The 23,443-nt window shown below is 44.2% G+C and overlaps 1 protein-coding gene across 1 annotated transcript in view; it reads left to right on the top strand.

The window, feature by feature from the left end:
• trpa1b (transient receptor potential cation channel, subfamily A, member 1b) overlaps nt 1–23,443 on the top strand; it is a 165,934-nt gene that overhangs the window by 119,989 nt on the left and 22,502 nt on the right. The window contains exons 18-20 of the mRNA XM_070884159.1: nt 13,048–13,118; nt 16,378–16,546; nt 21,247–21,336. Of these exons, the coding sequence (XP_070740260.1) occupies nt 13,048–13,118; nt 16,378–16,546; nt 21,247–21,336 (330 nt within the window). The remainder of the gene's footprint in view (nt 1–13,047; nt 13,119–16,377; nt 16,547–21,246; nt 21,337–23,443) is intronic.

The raw sequence follows: 23,443 nt of genomic DNA on the forward strand, positions 1-23,443 counted from the left end.
ATTTTTGCCCACACACTGAGCCTATCTATATCACTTTGTCGATTCTTTGCGTCCTCCTCACAACTTGCTTTTCCACCTATCTTTGTATCATCAGCAAATTTGGCTACCTTATTACTCAGTTCCTTCATCCAAGTCATTAATATAATTTATAAATAGTTGAGGCCCTGGCACTGATCTCTGTGGCACCCCACAAGTTATAGTTTTCCAACCTGAAAATGACCCATTAATCCTGACTCTCTGATTTCTGTTAGTTTGCCAATCCTCTAGCCACACTAATATATTAACCCCAACCCCATGAGCTCTTATCTTGTGCAGTAACCTTTTATGCGGCAACTTATCGAATGCTTTCTGGAAATCCAAATACACTACATCTACTGGTTCCCCTTTATCCACCCTGCTCGTTATATCCTCAAAGAAGATCTAGCAAATTTGTCAAACATGATTTCCCTTTCATAAAACCATGCTGACTCTGCTTGATTGTATTATGATTTTCTAAATGTCCTGCTACTACTTCTTAATGATGGACTCCAGCATTTTCTCAATGACAGATGTTAGGCTAACTAGTCTATAGTGTTCTGCTTTCTGTCTCCCTCCTTCCTTAAATAGGGGCGTTACATTTGTGGTTTTCCAATCCGCTGGGACCTCTCCAGAATCCAAGGACTTTTGGTAGATTACAACCAATGTATCCACCATCTCTGCAGCCATTTCTTTTTAGACCCTAGGATGCAGGCCATCAGGTTCAGGGGACCCGTCACCTTTAGGCCCATTAGTTTGCCTAGTACTTTATCTCTAGTGATAGGGATTGTTTTAATCTCTCCCCCCCCCCACCCCAATAGCTCCTCGATTATCAATTATTGGGATGTTTTTATTGTCTTCTACTGTGATGACCTGTACAAAATATTTGTTAAAAGTCTCCGCCATTTCCCTGTTTCCCATTATTAATTCCCCTGTCTCATCCGCTAAGGGACCAACATTAACTTTCGCTACTCGCTTCCTTTTTATATACCTGTAGAAGCTCTTACTGTCTGTTTTTACATTTCTTGCTACTTAACTCTCATATGCTATCTTCTCTGTCTTAATCATTTTTTTAGTCGTCCTTTGCTGGTTTCTAAAAAGTTCCCAATCCTCTGGCCTTCAACTGTTCTTCACAACATTGTATGCCTTTGTTTTCAATTTGATACCATCCTTTACTTCCTTAGATAGCCAGGGATGGTTCATCCTTCTCTTAGAGTCTTTGTTTCTCACTGGAATATATCTTTGTTGCGAGTTATGAAATATCTCCTTAAATGTTTGCCACTGCTTTTCTACAGTCTTACCCTTTAATATATTTTCCCAGTCCACTTTAACCAATTCTGCCTTCATATCTTTGTAATTACCTTTATGTAAGTTCAGGACACTAGTTTTAGACCTAGATTTCACACCCTTAAACTGCATCTTCCCTTTTAGTAGTGGAAAAAGCCTGTGGCAATCATGACTGTGAATTAGACTGTTCCTGATACTGATCCACCTGTTCAGTGTAACACCAATGAGCAGCAGTTTTATCACTGAAATCATGCCTAAAATCATGTAAATGTAGAGTGAGAATGAATTTTGCATCTTAACTAGACTATTTTCATGTGGTGCAGCTTAACATACAATGCCACTTTCTTGGCTATATCCAATTTTTAGCCTTTTATATCTTCCATGGCAATAAGAAAATAAGAACATAAGAATTAGGAACAGGAGTAGGCCATCTAGCCCCTCGAGCCTGCTCCGCCATTCAACAAGATCATGGCTGATCTGGCCATGGACTCAACTCCACTTACCCGCCCGCTCCCCATAACCCTTAATTCCCTTATTGGTTAAAAATCTATCTATCTGTGATTTGAATACATTCAATGAGCTAGCCTCAACTGCTTCCTTGGGTAGAGAATTCCACAGATTCACAACCCTCTGGGAGAAGAAATTCCTTCTCAACTCGGTTTTAAATTGGCTCCCCCGTATTTTGAGGCTGTGCCCCCTAGTTCTAGTCTCCCCGACCAGTGGAAACAACCTCTCTGCCTCTATCTTGTCGATTCCTTTCATTATTTTAAATGTTTCTATAAGATCAACCCTCATCCTTCTGAACTCCAACAAGTAAACACGCAGTCTACTCAATCTATCATCATAAGGTAACCCCCTCATCTCCGGAATCAGCCTAGTGAATCGTCTCTGTACCCCCTCCAAAGCCAGTATATCCTTCCTTAAGTAAGGTGACCAAAACTGCATGCAGTACTCCAGGTGCGGCCTCACCAATACCCTGTACAGTTGCAGCAGGACCTCCCTGCTTTTGTAGTCCATCCCTCACGCAATGAAGGCCAACATTCCATTTGCCTTCCTGATTACCTGCTGCACCTGCAAACTAACTTTTTGGGATTCATGCACAAGGACCCCCAGGTCCCTCTGCACCTCAGCATGTTGTAATTTTTCCCCATTCAAATAATATTCCCTTTTACTGTTTTTTTTTTCCAAGGTGGATGACCTCACATTTTCCGACATTGTATTCTATCTACCAAACCTTAGTCCATTCGCTTAACCTATCTAAATCTCTTTGCAGCCTCTCTGTGTCCTCTACACAACCCGCTTTCCCACTAATCTTTGTGTCATCTGCAAATTTTGTTACACTACACTCTGTCCCCTCTTCCAGGTCATCTATGTATATTGTAAACAGTTGTGGTCCCAGCACCGATCCCTGTGGCACATCACTAACCACCGATTTCCAACCCGAAAAGGACCCGTTTGTCCCGACTCTCTGCTTTCTGTTAGTCAGCCAATTCTCGATCCATGCTGATACATTTCCTCTGACTCCGCGTGCCTTTATCTTCTGCAGAAACCTTTTGTGTGGCACCTTATCGAATGCCTTTTGAAAATCTAAATGCACCACATCCATTGGTACACCTCTATCCACGCTGCTCGTTATATCCTCAAAGAATTCCAGTAAATTAGTTAAACATGATTTCCCCTTCATGAATCCATGTTGCATCTGCTAGATTGCACTATTCCTATCTAGATGTCCCGCTATTTCTTCCTTAATGATAGCTTCAAGCATTTTCCCCACTACAGATGTTGAACTAACCGGCCAAAAGTTACCTGCCTTTTGTCTGCCCCCTTTTTTAAACAGAGGCGTTACATTAGCTGCTTTCCAATCCTCTGGTACCTCCCCAGAGTCCAGAGAATTTGAGATTATAATGAATATATCTGCAATAACTTCCGCCATCTCTTTTAATACCCTGGGATGCATTTCATCAGGACCAGGGGAACTTGCCTATCTTGAGTCCCATTAGCCTGTCCAGCACTACCCCCCTAGTGATAGTGATTGTCTCAAGGTCCTCCCTTCCCACAGTCCCGTGACCAGCAATTTTTGGCATGGTTTTTGTGTCTTCCACTGTGAGCACATGAATCATCTAAGAACATAAGAATTAGGAGCAGGAGTAGAGCATTCGGCCCCTCGAGCCTGCTCCACCTTCAATGAGATCATGGCTGATCTTCTCCTTCAACTGCACTTTCTTGCACTATCCCCATATCTCTTGATTCCCTTAATATCTCAAAATCTATCAATCTCTGTCTTAAATATACTCAAAGACTGAGCCACCACAGCTCTGTGGGGTAGAGAGTTCCAAAGATTCACCACCCTCTGAGTGAAGAAGTTTCTCCTCATCTCAGTCCTAAATGGCTGATCCCTTATTCTGAGACTGTCACCCCTGGTTCTAGATTCCTCAGCCAGAGGAAACATCTTTCCTGTACCTACCTTGTCAAGCCCTGTAAGAATTTAGTATGTTTCAATGAGATCACCTCTCATTCTTCTAAACCCGAGAGAATATAGGCCTAGTCTACTCAATCTCTCCTCGTATGACAATCCCCCCCATCCAGGAATCAGTCTGGTGAACCTTCGTTGCAATGGCAAGTATATCCTTCCTTGGGTAAGGAGACCAAAACTGTACACCTCCAGGTGCGGTCTCACCAGGGCCCAATATAATTGCAGTAAGATGTATTTACTCTTATACTCAAATCCTTTTGTAATAAAGGTCAACATATCATTTGGTTTCTTAATTTCTTGCTGTACCTCCATGTTAACTTTCAGTGATTCGAGTACAAGGACACCCAGGTCCCTCTGCACGCCAACATTTCCCAATCTCTCACCGTTTAAAAAATACTTGGCTTTTCTATTTTTCCTACCAAAGTGGATAACTTCACATTTCTTCACATTATATTCAATTTGCCAAGTTCTTAGTCTGTCTCTAGCCCTTGAAGTCGCTTTGTATCCTCCTCACAACTTGCATTCGAACCTAGCTTTATATCATCAGCAAACTTGAATATATTACATTTGGTCCCCTTATCCAAATCATTGATATAGATTGTAAATAGCTGGGGCTCAAGCACCGACCCTTGCGGCAACCCACGAGTTACAGCCTGCCAACCTGAAAATGACCCATTTATTCCTACTCTCTGTTTTCTGTCCGTTAGCCAATCCTCAGTCCATGCTAGTATATTACCCCCAATCCCATGAGCCCTAATTTGTTTAATAATCTATTGTGTGGAACCTTATCGAATGCTTTCTGAAAATGCAAATACACCACATCCACTGCTTCCCCCTTATATATTCTGCTAGTCGCAACCTCAAAAGGTTCTAAAAGATTTGTCAAACATGATTTCCCTTTTATAAATCCATGTTGACTCTGCCCAATCTTATTATTATTTCCTAAGTGCCCTGTTATCACAGCCTTAATGTTAGATCTCTTAATTTTCAATGAAATGCGAACTCCGGTTGTAGGTTTAATGTAATTTTATTCTGGCAGCAGCAACAAGCTTCTGGCTGATTGCCAGTTCCTTTGTCCTTCTGAGAACACATGGCAAAACATGGCTGTTTTTATCCTGGATCAATTTACAGAACTCGCCTCCTTTGACCTTATTGGCTGAATTGATATATTCTTAACCCCTAACTGGCTCGCTGCCAAAGGTCCTGAAATGTCAAGTTGATTGATGACTTAATGCAATATGCTCAGTCACACGTAGACATGGGTTTGTGTTTTCGCAACTCTGCAGCCTGTTTGAATTCTCTATCACTTAATAATAGATTCTAACATTTTCCCTACTACTGATGTCAGGCTAACTGGTCTGTAGTTCCCTGTTTTCTCTCTCCCTCCTTTCTTAAATAGTAGGGTTACATTAGCTACCTTCCAATCTATGGAATCTGTTCTAGAATCTACGGAATTTTGAAAGATGACAACGAATGCATCCGCTAACTCTATAGCCGCCTCTTTCAAAACCCTAGGATGTAGGACATCAGGTCCAGGGGATTTATTGGCTTTCAGTCCCATTAATTTCTCCAGAAATGTATTTCAATTCCTCATTCTTGCTAGACCCTTGGTACTCCACTACACTATTTGAGGGAGGTTTTTCGTGCCTTCTTCCATGAAGACAGACACAAAGGCCCCCATATTGGTGGCCTTACCGACTGCTGCCACCAACTACCAACGAGTTTTCCTGCCATTTTCCTCTCGCTCCCAGTTTCCACTTGGGCTGGAGCGGGCAGGAGGGGAGCACCACCAGGAAACGCCCGCTGACGTTCTCTGGCATAAGTGTCCTCCTGCCCGCTGAAATGCCAGATTGGTGCGGATGAAAGTAGGCGCCAGCAGGGCGAAGGACCGCTGCATGGAGTCTGTTCTTACCCTGACGGTTGGAATGAAGACCTGCAAAAGAAGGTTGGTGAACATCTTTTACAATTTTTTTTTTTTAAGCGACTTACCTGGCTGGGGTCCCCTGAAAGTGTTTCGGTGATGTTTTTTTTGTAATGTTTTTAGTTTTCAGGTCTTCCACCCTCCCTGGGTCCGACTCCATCCTTGGCGGCACTTGGGTGGCAAGCTCCTTTGCTGCCGAGATTGAGAGCTACCGCCCGATGCCGCCCAGATTGGTGGCTTAAGCTGTTATTTTGCTGCCGGGCGGTACTACCACCTCTTTTAGAGAAATCTTTCAGGCAAAGTACTGCCCGGTCTCTTGGCGACCATCGGCAGTCCTTTGGGTGGCAAATGGGCTGGCCTTGCAGTTCATGAAAACCGGGGCCAAAATATTTGTCTAATTTCTCTGCCATTTCCTTATTCCCCATTATAATTTCTCCTGTCTCAGCCTGAAGGGGCCCACATTTACTTTTGCTAATCTTTTTCCTTTTACATACCTATTGAAACTTTAACAGTCTGTTGTTGTGTCTCTCGCTAGTTTACTCTCATATTCTGTTTTCCTTTTTGTTGGGGTAAAAGAAGATTTCTCTTCTTCAAGGTGGATTTCCTGAAATAAGGATTCGACACCTGCCCATATAGTGACCACGGAATCACTCAGCCGAAACTTTTATTCAATATGCAGGGGAAACGTTCCAAATGAACCTTCTTTGAACAAGGATTCTACACCCACAGTTATACAGTTTTCGAGGCAAGGTGGCCTCGTGAACACTAGTCCCGACTACCGGTTGGCTTACAACTGATCTACCAAGTTAAATTGATTCATTAATCCTTATCAGACTGGCCGCTGAGTTGTCTTGTAGCACCTTTATTTCTCTATTGCAGGTGGACCGATCTCAGCCTTTTAGAATGTGTTATTCTACAGTGTTAATCTTGCCCTGGTTTCTCATAGCTAGTTCTGCATTCTTTATAAGATAAACACGCAAGCAAAGCTATGACCTTTTGCCTGATTCTATGCCGTTCCTTCAAAGTCTTGAATATGTAAAGTTTTCATTTTATGTACAGCCATTTTCTATCATTTATAAGTGAGTTTTACATACAATCTGTCAATAGGCGATATCTTACAATCCCTACCTCAAGGTGGAGAAACTCCCGACTCCTCACAACCTCCTAATACTGATAAGCCCTTTTAATCTGAACCATTTTACGTGTCAGATCAATTCACTGCCTTCAGTACCCAATCTGGTGACCATATGTCTGTAGACTTTACCCCCTTACACTTTCTTTATCAATTTCTTGGTCCTCCTTTGCTGAATTCTAAAGTCTTCCCAGGCTTACTGCTCTTTTTGGCAACATTATAAGCCTCTTCCTTTGATCTAATATTATCTTTAACTTCTCTTGTTATCCAAGGTTGGACCACTTTTCCTGTGGAGTTTTTGTGCCTTAAAGGAATGTATATTGCTGTAAATTATCTAACAATTCTTTAAATGCTAGCCATTGCTTGTCTACCATCATAACTTTAATGTTTAATGTAGTTTAGCAAACTACCTTGGCCAACTCTCCCCTCATACCTACATAGTTTCCTTTGTTTAGATTTAAGACTAGTTTCGAATTTAACTAAATCACTTTCAAACTTAATGTAAAATTCTATCATATTATGGTCACTCTTCCTTAAGGAACCCTTTACTACAAGGTTATTAATTAACCCTTTCTTGTGGGCACAATACTAGATCTTGTTGCACAGTACTAGATCTAAAATAGCCTGTTCGCTAGTTGGTTCCTCAAAATACTGATCTAGAAAACCATCTTGTTGAATTTGTCCTCCGCACTATTACTGCAAATTTGGTTTGCCCAGTCAATATGTATATTAGTTGTAAAGTCCTGTCCCCTCAGTACAGATTCACACGAGGCATGTAGTGAAGTCAAGATCACTCTGGACCTGCATCTTTATTTCACAGCTCTGGAATGCTGCACTTGCCTGAGACCTGTCCTTATATACCTGTCTCTTGCAAGTGCACCCCTGGTGGTAAGGTATGCTGGTGGTTACAGGTCATATCTTTTACAGTCATGTACATTTTATTGTCTTTATGTTCAGTCTCTCAGGTGGTCTATGATCTCGCGTGAAGCGTCTGAGCTGTGGTTCTGTTGTTTGCCTTGGTGTCTGTTTTTCTTTGGGTGTGACTGCTGGTATCTCACCTGGGCTATCTGTTTCAATTGGTGTGATTGTTGTTGACTCGCCTGGGCTGTCTGTTGATATTGCCCTTTCCTCAGGTTGTTCCCTCTGTCTGTCCACCAGGTGTGGTACGAGTTCCACATTGTTGTCTGCCTCTGGTTCCGTAGTGTTGTTGGTAAATCTGCTTTTGACTTGGTCTACATGCCTCCGGCAGGTTTTGCCATTGTCCATTTGTACTACCAGTAGCCTGTTTCCTTTCTTGCCCATTACTGTCCCTGCAAGCCATTTGGGACCCCTGCCATAGTTTAGTACAAACACTTTGTCCCCTATTTCATTCCATCTCCCCCTCGAATTTCTGTCATGGTACTCAGTCAACTTATGGCGCTTTACCTCAACGATTTCGTGCATGTCTGGGAGGATTAAATGAGAGCCTTGTTTTTAAAGTCCTTTTCATCAATAGTTGCGCAGGGGGGATCCCAGTCAGAGAGTGCGGACGAGATCTGTATGCCAGCAGCAGTCGCGACAGGCGACCCTGCAGCGTGGGACCTTGGATTTTAAGCATGCCTTGTTTAATGATTTGCACTGCTCTCTCCACCTGGCCGTTGGAGGCCGGCTTGAACGGTGCCGTCTTGACGTGATTTATGCCGTGGTCAATTATAAAGTCTTGGAATTCTGCGCTGGTGAAGCACGGACCATTGTCACTGACCAATATGTCAGGGATTCCGTGCATTGCAAACATGGTTGCGAGGCTCTCCACAGTGGTGGAGGTTGTGCTCGAGTTTAAAATGGTGCATTCGATCCACTTTGAAAATGCATCGACAACTAAGAGGAACATTTTGCCCATGAATGGGCCCGGATAGTCTATGTGCACCCGCGACCACGGTTTGGTAGGCCAGGGCCAGGGGCTCAGTGGAGCCTCCCTGGGGGCATTGCTGAGTTGGGCACAAATGATGCATCTTCGGACGCAGAGCTCCAAGTCCGCGTCAATACTAGGCCACCAGATGTGGGATCTGGCTATGGCCTTCATGAGAACGATCCCCGGGTGCTCGCGGTGGAGCTCCCGGATAAATGTCTCTCTGCCTCGCAGAGGCATGACTACTCGGCTGCCCCACATCAGGCAGTCTGCTTGTAGTGATAGCTCATGCATGCGCCTGTGAAAGGGTTTTAATTCCTCGGGGCAGGTATCGCGAGCCTCTGCCCAGTCACCGGTTAGGACACATCTTTTTACTGAGGATAACGTGGGGTCGCTGGCCATCCAGGTTCTGATTTGGCGAGCCGTCATGGGTGAACCTGTGGACTCAAAGGCATTGATTGCCATGACTATCTCACAGTCCTGTTCGTCAGACTCTTCCGTGGTCACCAGGGGTAGCCTGTTGAGCGCGTTGGCACAGTTGTCTGTGCCTGGTCTGTGCCTTATGGTATAGTTGTAGGACGCCAGCATGAGTGCCCACTGTTGAATTCGCGCCGAGGCGTTGGCGTTTATTGCCTTGCTCTCGGATAGGAGGGACGTGAGGGGCTTGTGGTCGCTTTCTTACGTGAACATGGCCCCGAAAAGGTATTGGTGCATCTTTTTGACACCATACACGCATACGAGCGCCTCCTTCTCTACCATTCCGTACTCGCGCTCCGCCCGCGAAAGTGACCTGGAGGCACAAGCTATGGGTTGTAATTTGCCCGCACTATTGACATGTTGCAAAACGCACCCGACCCCATACGCTGACGCATCACATGTGAGAACTAGCTTTTTACCTGGGTCAAAGAAAGTCAAAACACTGTTGGAACACAGAAGGTTGCGTGCCTTATTGAAGGCGCGTTCCTGGGCGTTCCCCCAAAACCAATCGCACCGCTTCCTGAGTAGCACGTGGAGAGGCTCCAGCAGTGTGCTTAAGTTCTGCATAAAGTTCCCAGAGTAATTGAGTAGCCCGTAAAAGGCGCGCAGTTCTGAGACATTCCGGGGCCTAGATGCCAGGCGAATTGCTTCTGTTTTGGACCCTGTTGGGCAGATTCCATCAGCGGCAATCCTTCTGCCCAAAAATTCAACCTCAGGTGCGAGAAACAGGCACTTGGATTTCTTGACTCGTAGGCCTACCCAATCCAACCGCTTTAGTACTTCTTCCAAATTACGGAGATAGAGTCGGTGTCCCTGCCCGTGATAAGTATGTCGTCTTGAAATACAACCGTCCCCGTGATGGACTTGAGCAGACTCTCCATGTTGCACTGGAATATGGCAGCTGCCGACCTGATGCCGAATGGGCATCGATTGTACATGAAAAGGCCTCGATGTGTGTTAATGGTGGTGAGTAGCTTGGATTCCTCGGTCAATTCTTGCGTCATATACGCAGATGTGAGGTCTAATTTTGAGAAATGTTTACCTCCAGCCAATGTGGCAAATAAGTCCTCTGCTCTGGGCAGTGGGTACTGGTCCTGTAGGGAGACTCTGTTTATGGTAGATTTGTAGTCTCCACAGATTCATACGGATCCATCAGGCTTCATGACTGGGACAATGGGACTTGCCCAGTCGTTAAATTCCACAGGTGATATGTCTTCCCGCAGAAGCCTGTCTAGTTCGTGTTCAATCTTTTCCCTCATCACATAGGGTACAGCTCTGGCCTTGTGATGGACCGGTCTAGCATCCTGTGTGATGTAGATTTTGACTTTGGCCCCTTTGAAAGTGCCCACACCTGGCTGAAAGAGATGTTCAAATCGCTTTATAACTGTTGAGCAGGAAGTCCGTACCTCTAATGACATGGCATGGACATCATCCCATTTCCAGTTTAGGTTTTGCCAGCCAGCTTCTCCCCAGCAGTGCTGGGGGGTCCCCGGGGACAATCCACAGGGGAAGTCGGTTCACTGTCCCTTTGTGTGTGACAGAGAGCGTGGCACTGCCGAGGACTGGTACGATTTCTTTGGTATACGTCCTTAGTTTGGTGTCGACCCCTGTGAGTTTTGGTCTGTCTCTTTTATGCGGCCACAGTTGTTCAAATTGTTGAGCGCCCATGAGAGATTGACTCGCTCCCGTATCCAGCTCCTTGTTGACAGATATCCCGTTGAGTAGGACCCTCATCATTATAGGAGGTGTCCTGCTGTAGGAGCAGCGGCCATTGATCGTGTTGACCCGCTGTACATCGGTGTCCCGGGTACTGTCCCCACCATCTTCTGGTCCGCTTTCCGACCCATCCGATTCGTATACCAGCTGAGCTGCCGTTTTTTTGCACATGTGGGCCAAATGCCCTGTATATTCACAATTTCTACAAACAGCCTGCTGAAATCGACATCCCTTTGATGAGTGCCCACCCCCACACCTCCAGCACAGACCTGTTCCATTGTTCAAAGTGTTCCCAAAGAATGAGCTGTGTCTGGCTGATCTCACTTGAGCTTCTCTCAGTTTGTAGTTGATTGCTCACATTGTGGGATGATGAGGTGTGAATGGCCATTCCTGTGGCCCTTGATGGCTTCTGCCTGCTGTTGAGAGCCTGCTCTCCCGGTTTTGTCTGTGTGTGGGAGTAGCAGTTTGTTTAATGCTGTGAACTTCTTGTTCCGATATTTCGTTCGTTGTCGTACCTGCATTGTAAATCAACCTCATTTCTTCTTCCCCTACCAAGAATGTCTGTGCAACCAGTGCTGCTGCCTCTAAGGTCAGGTTCTTGGTCTCTATGCCTGCATGGCCTATTCCTTCAATGAAAAAGTCTCTCAGCATTTCTCTCCTCAGTTCATCGGAGAACTCACATAAACTAGCCAACCTCCGAAGTTCCGCCACGAAGTCGGGTATGCTCTGGCCCACACAGCGTCTGTAGTTGTAGAACCTGTGTCTGGCCATGTGTAGGCTGCTCGATGACGTCAGGTGGTCTCTTACCAGTGTGCTCAATTCTTCAAACGACTTGCTTGCTGGTTTCTCGGGTGCCAACAGATCCTTCATTAAAGCGTATGTTTTCGAGCCACAGCTGGTCAAGAGATGGGCTCTTCTCTTGTCTGCCTTATCATCGCCTAACCAGTCTTTGGTTACAAAGCTTTGCTGGAGTCTTTCTATAAAGTCCTCCCAATTGTCTCCCGCATTGTACTTTTCATCTGATTCGTTGTTCGCCATTCTGTGGATTCTGTAATCCCTTAACTCGTCGCCACTGTAAAGTCCTGTCCCCTCAGTACAGATTCACACGAGGCATGTAGTGAAGTCAAGGTCACTCTGGACCTGCACCTTTATTTCACAGCTCTGGAATGCTGCACTTGCCTGAGACCTGTCCTTATATACCTGTCTCTTGCAAGTGCACCCCTGGTGGTAAGGTATGCTGGTGGTTACAGGTCATATCTTATTACAGTCATGTATAGCATGTTAGGATACAGTTATATATAATAATGTAAGATACATGACAAAAGTCCCCCATGATTATTGTATTACCTTTATTGCATGCACCTCTAATTTCCTGATTTATATTGTGCCCTACATTACAACTACTGTTTGGGGGCCTATAAACAACTCCCACCAATGTTTTCTGCCCCTTTCTAGTCTTTATCCCATCCTTTATTATCAGGGCTACCCTTCCTCCTTTTCCATTTTGCCTATCACTTCTAAAAGTTAAGTATCCTGGAATATTTAATTCCAAACCCGTGGTCACTTTGCAAACACGTCCGCATAATGGTTATTAGATCAAACCTATTAATTTCTATCTGTGCTATTAATTTATCTATTTTGTTGCAAATGCTTTGTGCATTCAGATATAGTGCTTTTAGCTCTGACCTTTGTCTATTTGTTCCTGATGTCACCTTAGTCAGTAATGCCCTATTACCTAGGGCACAGTATAAATCAGGAAATTAGAGATGCATGCAATAAAGGTCATACAATAATCATGGGGGATTTTAATATACATATTGACTGGGCAAACAAATTTGCAATAATAGTGCGGAGGACGATTTCATGTAATGTATACAAGGTGGTTTTCTCGATCAGTATTACCTCTCTCTTTCCCCTCCTGACCCACTCTGCTTATTTTTACTCAACACTCTGCTCTGCTCTCAAGCCTTGATATTTCTATTGCTGTTTTTAAATTTACTCTTTCCTGAATCCTCCCTGAATAATTGCATTGTTTCACCTCTTGGTTTTCCGTGTACTAATTATTTAATAGTCATTTTTGTAGTCATTCTTTATTGATTGTAAAAATTTATTATGTTGAGGCATTTGGTTTTTTTTAGGCTATGATACACTTCAATCAAGTAGAGCTTTTGAATCATCCAGTCAGTAAACAGTTTCTTAAAATGAAATGGTATGCCATGGGATGGATTAAGAATGTCCTGTTATAATTTTTTTGCATGCATGCAAGGTTCTCAATTAAATTTTAAAACTATTACTGAATACAAAATTCTGCACTTATACTTGATGTATTTAAGACAATCCCTACCAAATAGGTATTCATACATTATTATGGTCGCTCAAGTCTTTAATTGCAGAAATTGGAGAAGGTATTTGCGTAGTTGACAGACCCAACTTTTGCTGCTGTCCTCATATTGAGTTCGGCGCCAAATATAATTCAAAGTTTAAATCTAGGAGAAAAGTTAGAGAAGCTCAAGCTTTTAAGCCTTGAGAGGAGCCAGTGATGGGGAGATTTCATCAGGCTATACAAAGTGTTAAATGGTATAAGGTAAACCCAAAATATCCATTCAAAGTTTGCCAAGAAAGGATCAAAAAACATGGAAATTGGTGAAAAGTAAATTTAAACCAATTATGGGCAAGGACCTCTTTTCTCAAAAATAAATTAACTTCCAAGATATTGGATACAGAAACATTGGAGATATTCATAATAAAGTTGGATGCTAAGATGATAGAATTGGCTACAGTAGGGATGAAGACATCCCAAAGTGCTTTACAGCCAATGAACTACTTTTGAAGTCTCATCACTGTTGTAATGTAGGAAATGCTGCAGCCAATTTGTGCACAGCAGGGTCCCATAAACAGAAATTAGATTAATCACCAAATAATCTGATGTTATGATGTTGGTTGAGTTGGCCAGAACACCGGGAGAACTCACTTATTCTTCTTCGAAAAGTACCATGGAATCTTTCACGTCCACCTGAGAAGGCAGATAGAGCCTCGGTTTAATTTCACATCTGAAAGACAGCATCTGACAGTGCAGCACTCCCTCAGTACTGTACTGAAGTATCAGCGTAGATTGTGAGCTCTGGACAGAACTTGAACTCATGATCTTGTGACTCAAAGATGTGTTTGCTACTATTGAGCCACGGCTGACACCTCTTGTATCCTTTCTATAATGGAAAGCTGGGCACAATATTCCAGCCAGTGCCTTGTACAGAATTATCTTCACATCTATGCTTTTGTCCTCAATACTCCAATATATAGAAACCCAGAATCCCATTTGCCTTTTTAATGTTTTTTTTCCAACTGTAATCCTGCTTTTAAATATATCTGTGTTATCTGCACTCCTAGATTTCTCTACACCCCCACTCAATTGAAGTTTTTACCATTTGGGACATATTTCCATTCACTGTTTTTCCCAAAATGTAATACTTCACACTTATCTACCGAAAACTGCATTCACCACATATCAGACCAGTCTCCTAACCTGTCTATGTCCTGCAACCTCCTGCATTTTTGCTCAGTTTATTATGCCAATTTGATATCATTAGCAAATTTTGGTATTTTTTCCTCTTTGCCCACGTTCAAATCACTTGTGTAAAACAAACATTATTCCAATCAAATCCTCAGCTAACCCATTAGCTATATCCTGCCAATTTGAAAAACATTGATTTAGTGCTGCTCATTTTCTTATGCACTGGTAATAGGCACTGATGGTGAGCAAGATTCCCTATCAGAATTTTCCAATATGCACTGGTAGTAGACAAGATTTATCACTACCAGCATGTAGTCAGAAAATTACTCTGCTTTCCATCCTTTAGCTAATATGCTGTCCATACTGTCACCTTATCTTTAATAAGGCACATGATATATTGCTTTGTAACAAGATGCCTATCTGGCATGTTATCCAGTATATTACCTTTGTGTATCTGCTTGATACTTGCTTTGAGTAATGAGATTAAATTAGTCAAGCATGGCCTGCCTTTATAAATTTGTAGTTAATTAATTAACAACTAACAATTACTTAAACAAACATAATGTGTCAGATCTTGCTGGATTGAGCATCGTGCGGCGTGCCCCGTTAGACTTTTTTCTGCACCTTTCAACTCAAAACATTTTTGCGCCATACTTGTTGGAAGTGTGAGCTGATATGGCGTGGCAAAGGTAACAGACCATTTGGGACCCCAGTGAGTGGTGGGACCAACAATGTATCTTATTAACCAATTAAATTTAAGGACTGAGAAAGAAACTAAGGAATGACTGAGAAGGTGGTTAGAAATTGAGTGGATTAGAGTCAAATGAGATACAGAAAGGCAAATAAAAAGAGGAAAAGAAATTTTGGATTTAGAGAGCGAGAGAGAGAGAGAGAGAGGAGTCTGAAAGGAAAAATAAGAAAAAAATGTAAAAATGAAAAATGTGACATTTTTAAAATCTCTGAGAACAATTTATCACCTGATGGAATGAGACTCCACAGTTTAATGGGTAATTAATGTGCAAATGCAGCAAGTTCTTAAAAATAACGATGACTAAGAGCGAGATGCAGTTTGTATGAAGCAAACGGTGGAACAGCGTAAATATACCAGCAAATTCTGGAGATTTGCAACTTATGGCGTATCTCTTAATTTCCTGAACTTGCTGGCCATTTTGCACATTAATAATAATGTGTGCTGGTACCACCCCATTATTTTTCCAGTAAGATCTGGCCCAATAATGTTCAGGTACATGTTAGTCTGCTAATCACACCAATATCATTAAAGCTGAATGGCCTTTTCATAGTTTTGATTTCTTTTTTTAATTAAATTAGTGTTTGGTTAGAAAATGATCTACAAACATAGTTTAATTTCTCATACATGTAAAAAAAAATGTGTTATCTAGTAATCTCCATCCCAGGATATGCATAGAGGAGGGAAAGGGTGGTTTTGTTTTTGTGGTTAATTTTGATATTTAGGGGTCAGCTGTGGCTCAGTGGGTAGCACACTCACCTCTGAGTCAGAAGGTTGTAGGTTCAAATCCCACTCCAAGAACTTGAGCACATAAATGTAGGTTGACACTCCAGTGCAGAGCTGAGGGAGTACTGCAGTGTTGGAGGCGCCGTCTTTTAGATGAGACATTAAACCGAAGTCCCGTCTGCCCCCTCACGTGGACGTAAAGAATCCCATGGCACTATTTCGAAGCAGAGCAGGGGAGTTATCCCCGGTGTCCTGGCCAATATTAATCCCTCAATTAACACAACAAAAACAGATTATCTGGTCATTAGCACATTGCTGTTTTGGGAGCTTTCTGTGCGCAAGTTGGCTGCCGTGTTTACACTCCAAAAACATACTTCATTGGCTGTAATGCACCTTGAGATGTCTGGTGATCATGAAAGGCGCTATATAAATGCAAGTCTTTATTTAGAAAAGACTAATGTATTTGGCTTCTTTTTTTATTAGGCAGGCATATGGACTTAGAGCACATGTCTTCAACATGGCTCTCTTTTCAGTATTACTTCTACCACTAACATTCCTCATTATTGTATCACGACCACATGCTTTCAACAATGAAACACAGACTGCCCTCAACTCTACTCAGGCGATGGCAGTGCCCTGGAGCGAATATCAGGTCTGTTCATGGGATAGCCATTCTGTAGTTTTTTTATGGAAGATATGGTTATTTTATTATCTCATTTTGTGCCAGTAATATTACACAATTGCACTATAATGAACATTTGCATAATTTGTCGAGCTCATTCTGTAACTTCTTCCTTTTCGATTCATCTGCCCTCCCCCTAGTTTGGTATCATCTGCAAAATGTGACCACTTTGCATTGAATTTCTGGGGGTTATTTTGACCAAATACTTTAGGTGCTAAAGAGGTAACGAGATGGCCAAGATGGGATCTTCAGCTGCACCACCAGTTTAGCCAGTGTTTAGCGCAAGGCGCTTGGTAAAGGAATTGAAACCAATGCTAGAAATGGCCACCTGGAGGATTGTTAAATGGCTGATTGAAAATTAAATTGCCTACTAACGTTCATTAAAGAGGATGCATGCCATTTTGGTGGATAACACGTAATTTAATGACCTCGCCTTACAGCGACTAGCGAATAGGAGTAAACAAGTCCCTGTTGAGGATTTCGAGCATTACTTAAAGCCATGCTCGGCTTTCGCGGCTGATTGAGATCGACTGATTACACTGCGTTTGAAGAGTACTTTTGAGACACATCGGTAGACTTTCTGGGACACTTGTCAAGACTTCACCAACACTCTATCAATGTTTTCCCGGATATTCTCTCAGAACTTCACCTAAAAAGAATGAGTGCTGTGCTACTCTACCTTATTGGCCACCTTACGGGAGTCACCAGTAGAAAGGGAGTGGTCATCTTGATAGAGGACCCCTTGCTCTTCATGACAATTTGGAGGAGAAGATGAAGCTAGGCAGAGCAGCACCAGCTGCTGCAGGAGAGGGGGGCAGGAGGACGAAGATGGCTTTCAGCTGGAGGCCCTATCCAACCAGGGTATTCAGAGAGCAGTATTCCTACATTCACATGACTCGAGTCCAGTGCATGAGGAGGCTGCTCATTACTAATGAGATCATCACAGAGATCTGTGGCCTCATGGAACAAGGACTCAGATGTCACAAGACAGCCGGGACTGCATTGCCTGTGGCAGACAAGGTCACATGGCTCTTTACTTTAATTCTGCTGGAACTTTCCAGGCTGCTGCAGGTGATATGAGTCACATCTTGTAATCCTCTGTGCACTTCTGCACAAGGGCTCTATACGCTCTGAGGAATGACCACATATCATTCCCTATTGCCAGAGAAGACCAGGGGGCTGAAATTGCCCCTTTCCTTCAGGCCTGTTACCACTGCAAATCGGTGGCCATCGACTTTTGGTGGAATGGCTGCTGATAGCCCAATTGTCCTCCCGAGTTTTCCCGGTGGTTCCCCGATTTCCCTTCTTTCCCGCTCCGTTGCTGCCGATCCGCGATATGTGCATCATCACCCTGCGCACCGCCAATCTAGCCCCCCGATGGCGACATTCCCATCCGAAAATCTTCAGCCCACCCAGCGGTGCCAAAATTAGCTTTCATCCGGTGGTCCAGTGAGGCTGTGGCCTTCTGCAGCAGTGGTGCGGCTTCCCTTAAAGGGGAGGGCCTACTGCTGCTGCTGCCATCTTTTTTTGTCGCCCAACTGCCAGGTCGGCTCGACAAATGTGCCACCAGGTTCAGTTGGGCCACCAACAAGCAGCCTGGCACCCCTGCTTGGGTGCCAGGTCGCTGGCCCGGCCAAACTTTCCCTAGTGGCACAGTAGGCCGATGTTTTAAAAGCGGGGAGACTCTCCCCTTCAAACTGGAATTCACCTTTCTGCACTTGGCCCGGGAAGGCAGTGGGCCGGTGCGGGAGGCCACTCGGACTGGCTAGGGGCGGAACAACGCACCGGGAAGCTAGGGGCGGGAGCGAGTGAACTGGCCGGCATCGGGATTCAACGGAGAGGCTGCAAGCAAATCAACCAAGAGGCTGGGTGGGGGGGAGGGTGGTAGGGAGGGAGCTGGCAAGCATCGGGAGCCACAGAAAGGGAGAGGCTGCAATTCAACAGAGAGGGTGGGGGGGGGGGGGGAGGGAGAGAGGTCACAAGACTCATGGGGAGGGAGAGAGGAGAGGACAAAAGACCTTTGGGTGTGGTCCATCCATACAGACCTTGGGGGGAGAGGGAGAGAGAGAGAAATGTGAACCTGTTCGGCCTGCTTTCCTGCCGCTTTGACCTTCTTTGAAAGTTTAACTTTAAGTATGGGGGCAATACTGACAATGCCATACCTTTTGCAAGCATTCTGCATCATTGTGCTACGTAGGAGACAATTGATTAGAGCTCATCACATCAGGAACATCAGAGCCTGCAGGCTGCTGAGCAGGAGGTCTTACGCATCTCGGCAATTTCGAGTCAGGCGTGCGTACCTGCACCTAAGTGATGCAGAATGTGTTACAAGGCTGCGTTTCCGCAGAAAAGTTGTCCGTGAGATCTGTGAGTTGCTGTGACCAGACCTGCAGCCAAGAAGTGGCAGGTGGACTGCTTTGTCAGTTGAAGTGAAGGTTACAGCTGCACTTTTATCCTATGCCTCTGGATCATTTCAAGTTACAACTGGAGATGTGTGCACCATCTCTCAACATGCAATACATGTCTCCATTTGCCAGGTCACGGCTGCACTGTATGCGTGGAGGAATGAATTCATAAAGTTTCCAATGACCGCCCAAGCAATCCATGACAGGGCTGTGGGGTTCTCAAGGATTGCTGGCTTCCCAAAGGTACAGGGCTACATTGATTGTACCCACATCGGCTTGCGAGCACCTTTGAAGGATGCCTAGCTGTTCAGGAATAGAAAAGACTTCCACTCCATTAATGTGCCGTTCGTGTGGTGCAACAAGACCTGGGTATCATGTTTATCAGTCACTGAAAGTGGGCACGCAGGTACAGCAGGCGGTGAAGAAGGCAAATGGTATGTTGGCCTTCATAGCTAGTGGATTTGAATATAGAAGCAGGGAGGTCTTACTGCAGATGTACAGGGCCTTAGTGAGGCCTCACCTGGAATATTGTGTTCAATTTTGGTCTCCTAGTCTGAGGAAGGACGTTCTTGCTATTGAGGGAGTGCAGTGAAGGTTCACCAGACTGATTCCAGGGATGGCTGGGCTGTCATGAGGAGGGACTGGATCAACTGGGCCTTTATTCACTGGAGTTTAGAAGGATGAGAGGGGATTTCATAGAAACATATAAGATTCTGACTGCACTGGACAGGTTAGATGTGGGAAGAATGTTCCCGATGTTGGGGACATCAAGAGCCGGGGGACATAGTCTTAAGATAAGGGGTAGGCCATTTGGGACTGAGATGAGGAGAAACTTCTTCACTCAGAGCAGTTAACCTGTGGAATTCCCTGCCGCAGAGAGTTGTTGATGCCAGTTCACTGGATATATTCAAGAGAGAGTTAGATATGGCTCTTACGGTGAAGGGGGATCAAGGGGTATGGAGAGAAAGTAGGAAAGGGGTGCTGAAGGAATGATCAGCCATGATCTTATTGAATGGCGGTGCAGGCTCGAAGGGCCGAATGGCCTATTCCTGCACCTATTTTTCTATGTTTCTATGTTTTCTCTGAGTGAAGAACTCAAGAACTTAGCTTAGAAATTCAGGAACCCTTGCTCCACCAATGAAATGGGGCTGGTTGAGTCTTCTTCCTACCTGTCTGCTCTGGCCTGACACATTCCTAATCCAGGAAATGGAGACATTTGTATAATAACAGTGGGCGATCGTTCACAGCATTACTGGAGTGGCTGCCCCGTGGGGGCAGTGGGATTTTGAAACTGCACCTTGCTGGGGGAGAACCTAAGGGTTCACAGGCTGATTTGTCCTAAGTCTGCATAGTTCAGAATTTTGAATGCAGGCTCATCTGTTCTTCCTGTGCCACTCTCCTAATGACTGTTGGAATTTTTCAGAACAGGGCAGTAATCGACCAGAAACAGGTTGCACGCTAAATCCCTTCCCTCCCATCTAAACTATGTTAATACCATGCCCCAAGTGGGATGGAAGTTCTAGACCCTTTGACTGGATTTTCGTTCTGATGCTGCCTCTGTTCGTGCCCCGGAGGGGCGGTAATGGCTGTGGAAATGGATACCGCCTGGGCGACCAGCTTCCAGGGCCATGCCGGGACATTTGATGCTTGTTTTATGGAGGCATTGAGCAGTACCGCCCGGGAATGTCGCGCCGGTGTGCAACGTTCCCGCTTGCGACAACGTTGCGAAATTTAGTTGGAGCGGTACCCATAGCACCCCGTAGTGGGACCGCCTGGGAAAGCAGGCAGTCCGAACTGTTCCGGCAGTGGTGAAGGAAGGGATGGCTGCGTGAGGTAAATGTGATCGGTTTTTTTGTTTTCGTTTTGCGATTTATCTTTATTTGGTGTCAGTAATATATCGGGAATGTTTTCTGTGTTTTGTGTCCCGATATCCTTTTTTGTGGGGAGGTCTCTCTTGGGGCGCTCCAAAGCCGGCTCTTTAGCTCAGGATTTTCAGTTGCTCACCTGGCCTAGCGTCCTAAGAGAGGTGTGGAACGCCTCCCTTAGTGCGCCCACCCACACTCGGGGCACAGCTGCTGAATTTGGGGGATGCCGACGTAAACCATTTCCCGGCGCAAACTGTACCGCCCCACCGCCATTATTCTTCGAAAAAGCTTCCAACCAAAAATCCAGCCCCTTTTGTTTAAATACTTGAAGTTTATTCATACTTGTGTCAGATGGAATACTAACATGGCATTGAATAGTTTCAACTTGTTGCTTCCACAGAAATCTTCATTTCATAAGATATGCACAATAGCTGTATTTGCCATGACCATTCTTGGTGCATGTAAGGAGATTTATCAAATTTTACAACAGGTAAGATGCGTATAAAGGTAAATTTAAGTGTGGTTCTATTCTAAATCGTGACTTTTGATTTTGTAATGAATTGAAAGTCCATCACAGCATCATAGAATCTTACAACACAGAAGGCGGCCATTCGGCCCATGTGCCTGTGCCAGCTCTTTGAAAGCTCCCTCCCTCCTCTGCTCTTTCCCCATAGCTCTGCAAAAGTCTTCTTTTCAAGCATTTATCAAATACCCTTTTGAAAGTTACTACTGAATTTGCTTCCCTTTCAGGCCAAGCTGGTGAAAATGAAAATGTTTTGTGTCGACTGTCCTCATTAAATGAAAGTATTGGGTCTCTGTGTTATAGCTCGCAGTATACTATCATATGATCCTTTAATGCACCATGACTTATCAGAAATAGACAAACCGTGCGGTCGATTTAAGGGTATTTTTGTTTCTAGGGAAGTTTCTCAGAAACCAGCAAGAAATTACAGGGTTCTTTTCTTTTGCTTATGCCGTTTTTAAAATGTAACACAAAAATTTGTATTTATACTGTTTATGGGAGATGACTTGTTACCTTGTAAAGAGAGCCTATGATTAAGAATGATACAGAAGTAATAATGGAACTGTTACATAAAAGATTTACAGGAAGTGTGCAATGTAATGCAATGTGTAAAGAATTTTAGTGCTGGATTTTCAGTCACAATACTGTCTGAAATGAGGAGCTATCATAATGGAAAATGAAGGAAAATTGGGGCGGCCTACCAGGATGTAGTCAGGGCTCCTAGCCTTCGATATGTCAAGCGCACTTAACCACTTCTTACTATCACATTGAATGAACTAAATTGGCTGGACACTGGCACCAGTGATGGTGGGGACCTCAGGAAGAGGTAGAGTGCGATTGTTCACATGGCACTAAGACATTTGTAAATACTTTAGGCATGTCTCTTGCACTCATGTACTGCGATCTGCCATAGTTAAGAGAAAAGAAAGAAAGACTTGCATATATATTGTGCCTTTCATGACCTCAGGACATCCCAAAATGCTCTACAGCCAACGAAGTACTTTTGAATTGTAGTCACTGTTATAATTTGCGCACAGCAAGCTACCACACACAGCAATGTGATAATGACCAGATAATCTATTTTTAGTGATGTTAATTGAGGGATAAATATTGGCCATGACACCAGGGATAAATCCCCAGCTCTTCTTCGAATAGTGCCATGCAATGTTCCCTATAATTTTGTTTGGCGCCGTGTGACCGTATGGCCCACTCGAAATACCGTGCAGATGTGGTTTTTGCACTGAAAAGCTGGCTGCGCAGGATCCCTGGAGCACTGCACGGCCGTACAGCTTAAAGAGAATATTGGTGCCATGAGATCTTTTACGTCCATCTGAGAGTTTAACATCTCATCCGAATGACAGCACCTCCGACAGTGCAGTACTCCCTCAGTACTGCACTAGAGGTCAGCTTAGATTTTTGTGCTCAAGTCTCTGGGTATGTTGCTACAGCCTTCTCCTTCTGTTGGTTGCCTAGTTGTCTACCATCACTCTTGACAGGATGTGACAGGGCTGTAGAACTTTTGTACTGATCTGTTTGTTGTGGGACTACTTAGGTCTGTCTGTAGCCTAAGTGTTGTTTAGCCTTGTGTTATAGCTTCACTAGGTTAGTGCCTCATACAAAGGGACGCATAGAGCTGCTCCTGGTGCACCCTTCTACTGGTCTCTGGCTTGGTGGTGATAGAGGAGGGAGGGTGATGTGGGGTCATGAGATTACAGATTGTGGTACAATTCTGCTTCTGCTGATGGTCCTCAACACCTCAGGGATGCCCAGTTTTGGGCTGCTAGATCTATTCTTATTCTATCTCACTTAGCATGGCAGTAGTGCCACACTACATGAAGGAGGGTGTCTTCACAGTCTTAAACTGAAGAGTGAGTTCATGCTTTTTGCTTGTTACTTTTGCATACAACAGATGGGTGGAAAATGTTCATAAATAGTTTTTAAATTGCATCATTAATACTTGGCTTAATTAGTGAGGACTTGCTAAATCTGCTAAAGGAAAACAAATTCAGTCATGGAGGACAGTGTTAAGAGTACAGGATCATCTTAATCAGTGTCTAAAGCAACATTATATTTC

This window comes from Pristiophorus japonicus, chromosome 1 (assembly GCF_044704955.1).
Source record: "Pristiophorus japonicus isolate sPriJap1 chromosome 1, sPriJap1.hap1, whole genome shotgun sequence".
In the NCBI taxonomy this organism is placed as follows: domain Eukaryota; kingdom Metazoa; phylum Chordata; class Chondrichthyes; family Pristiophoridae; genus Pristiophorus; species Pristiophorus japonicus.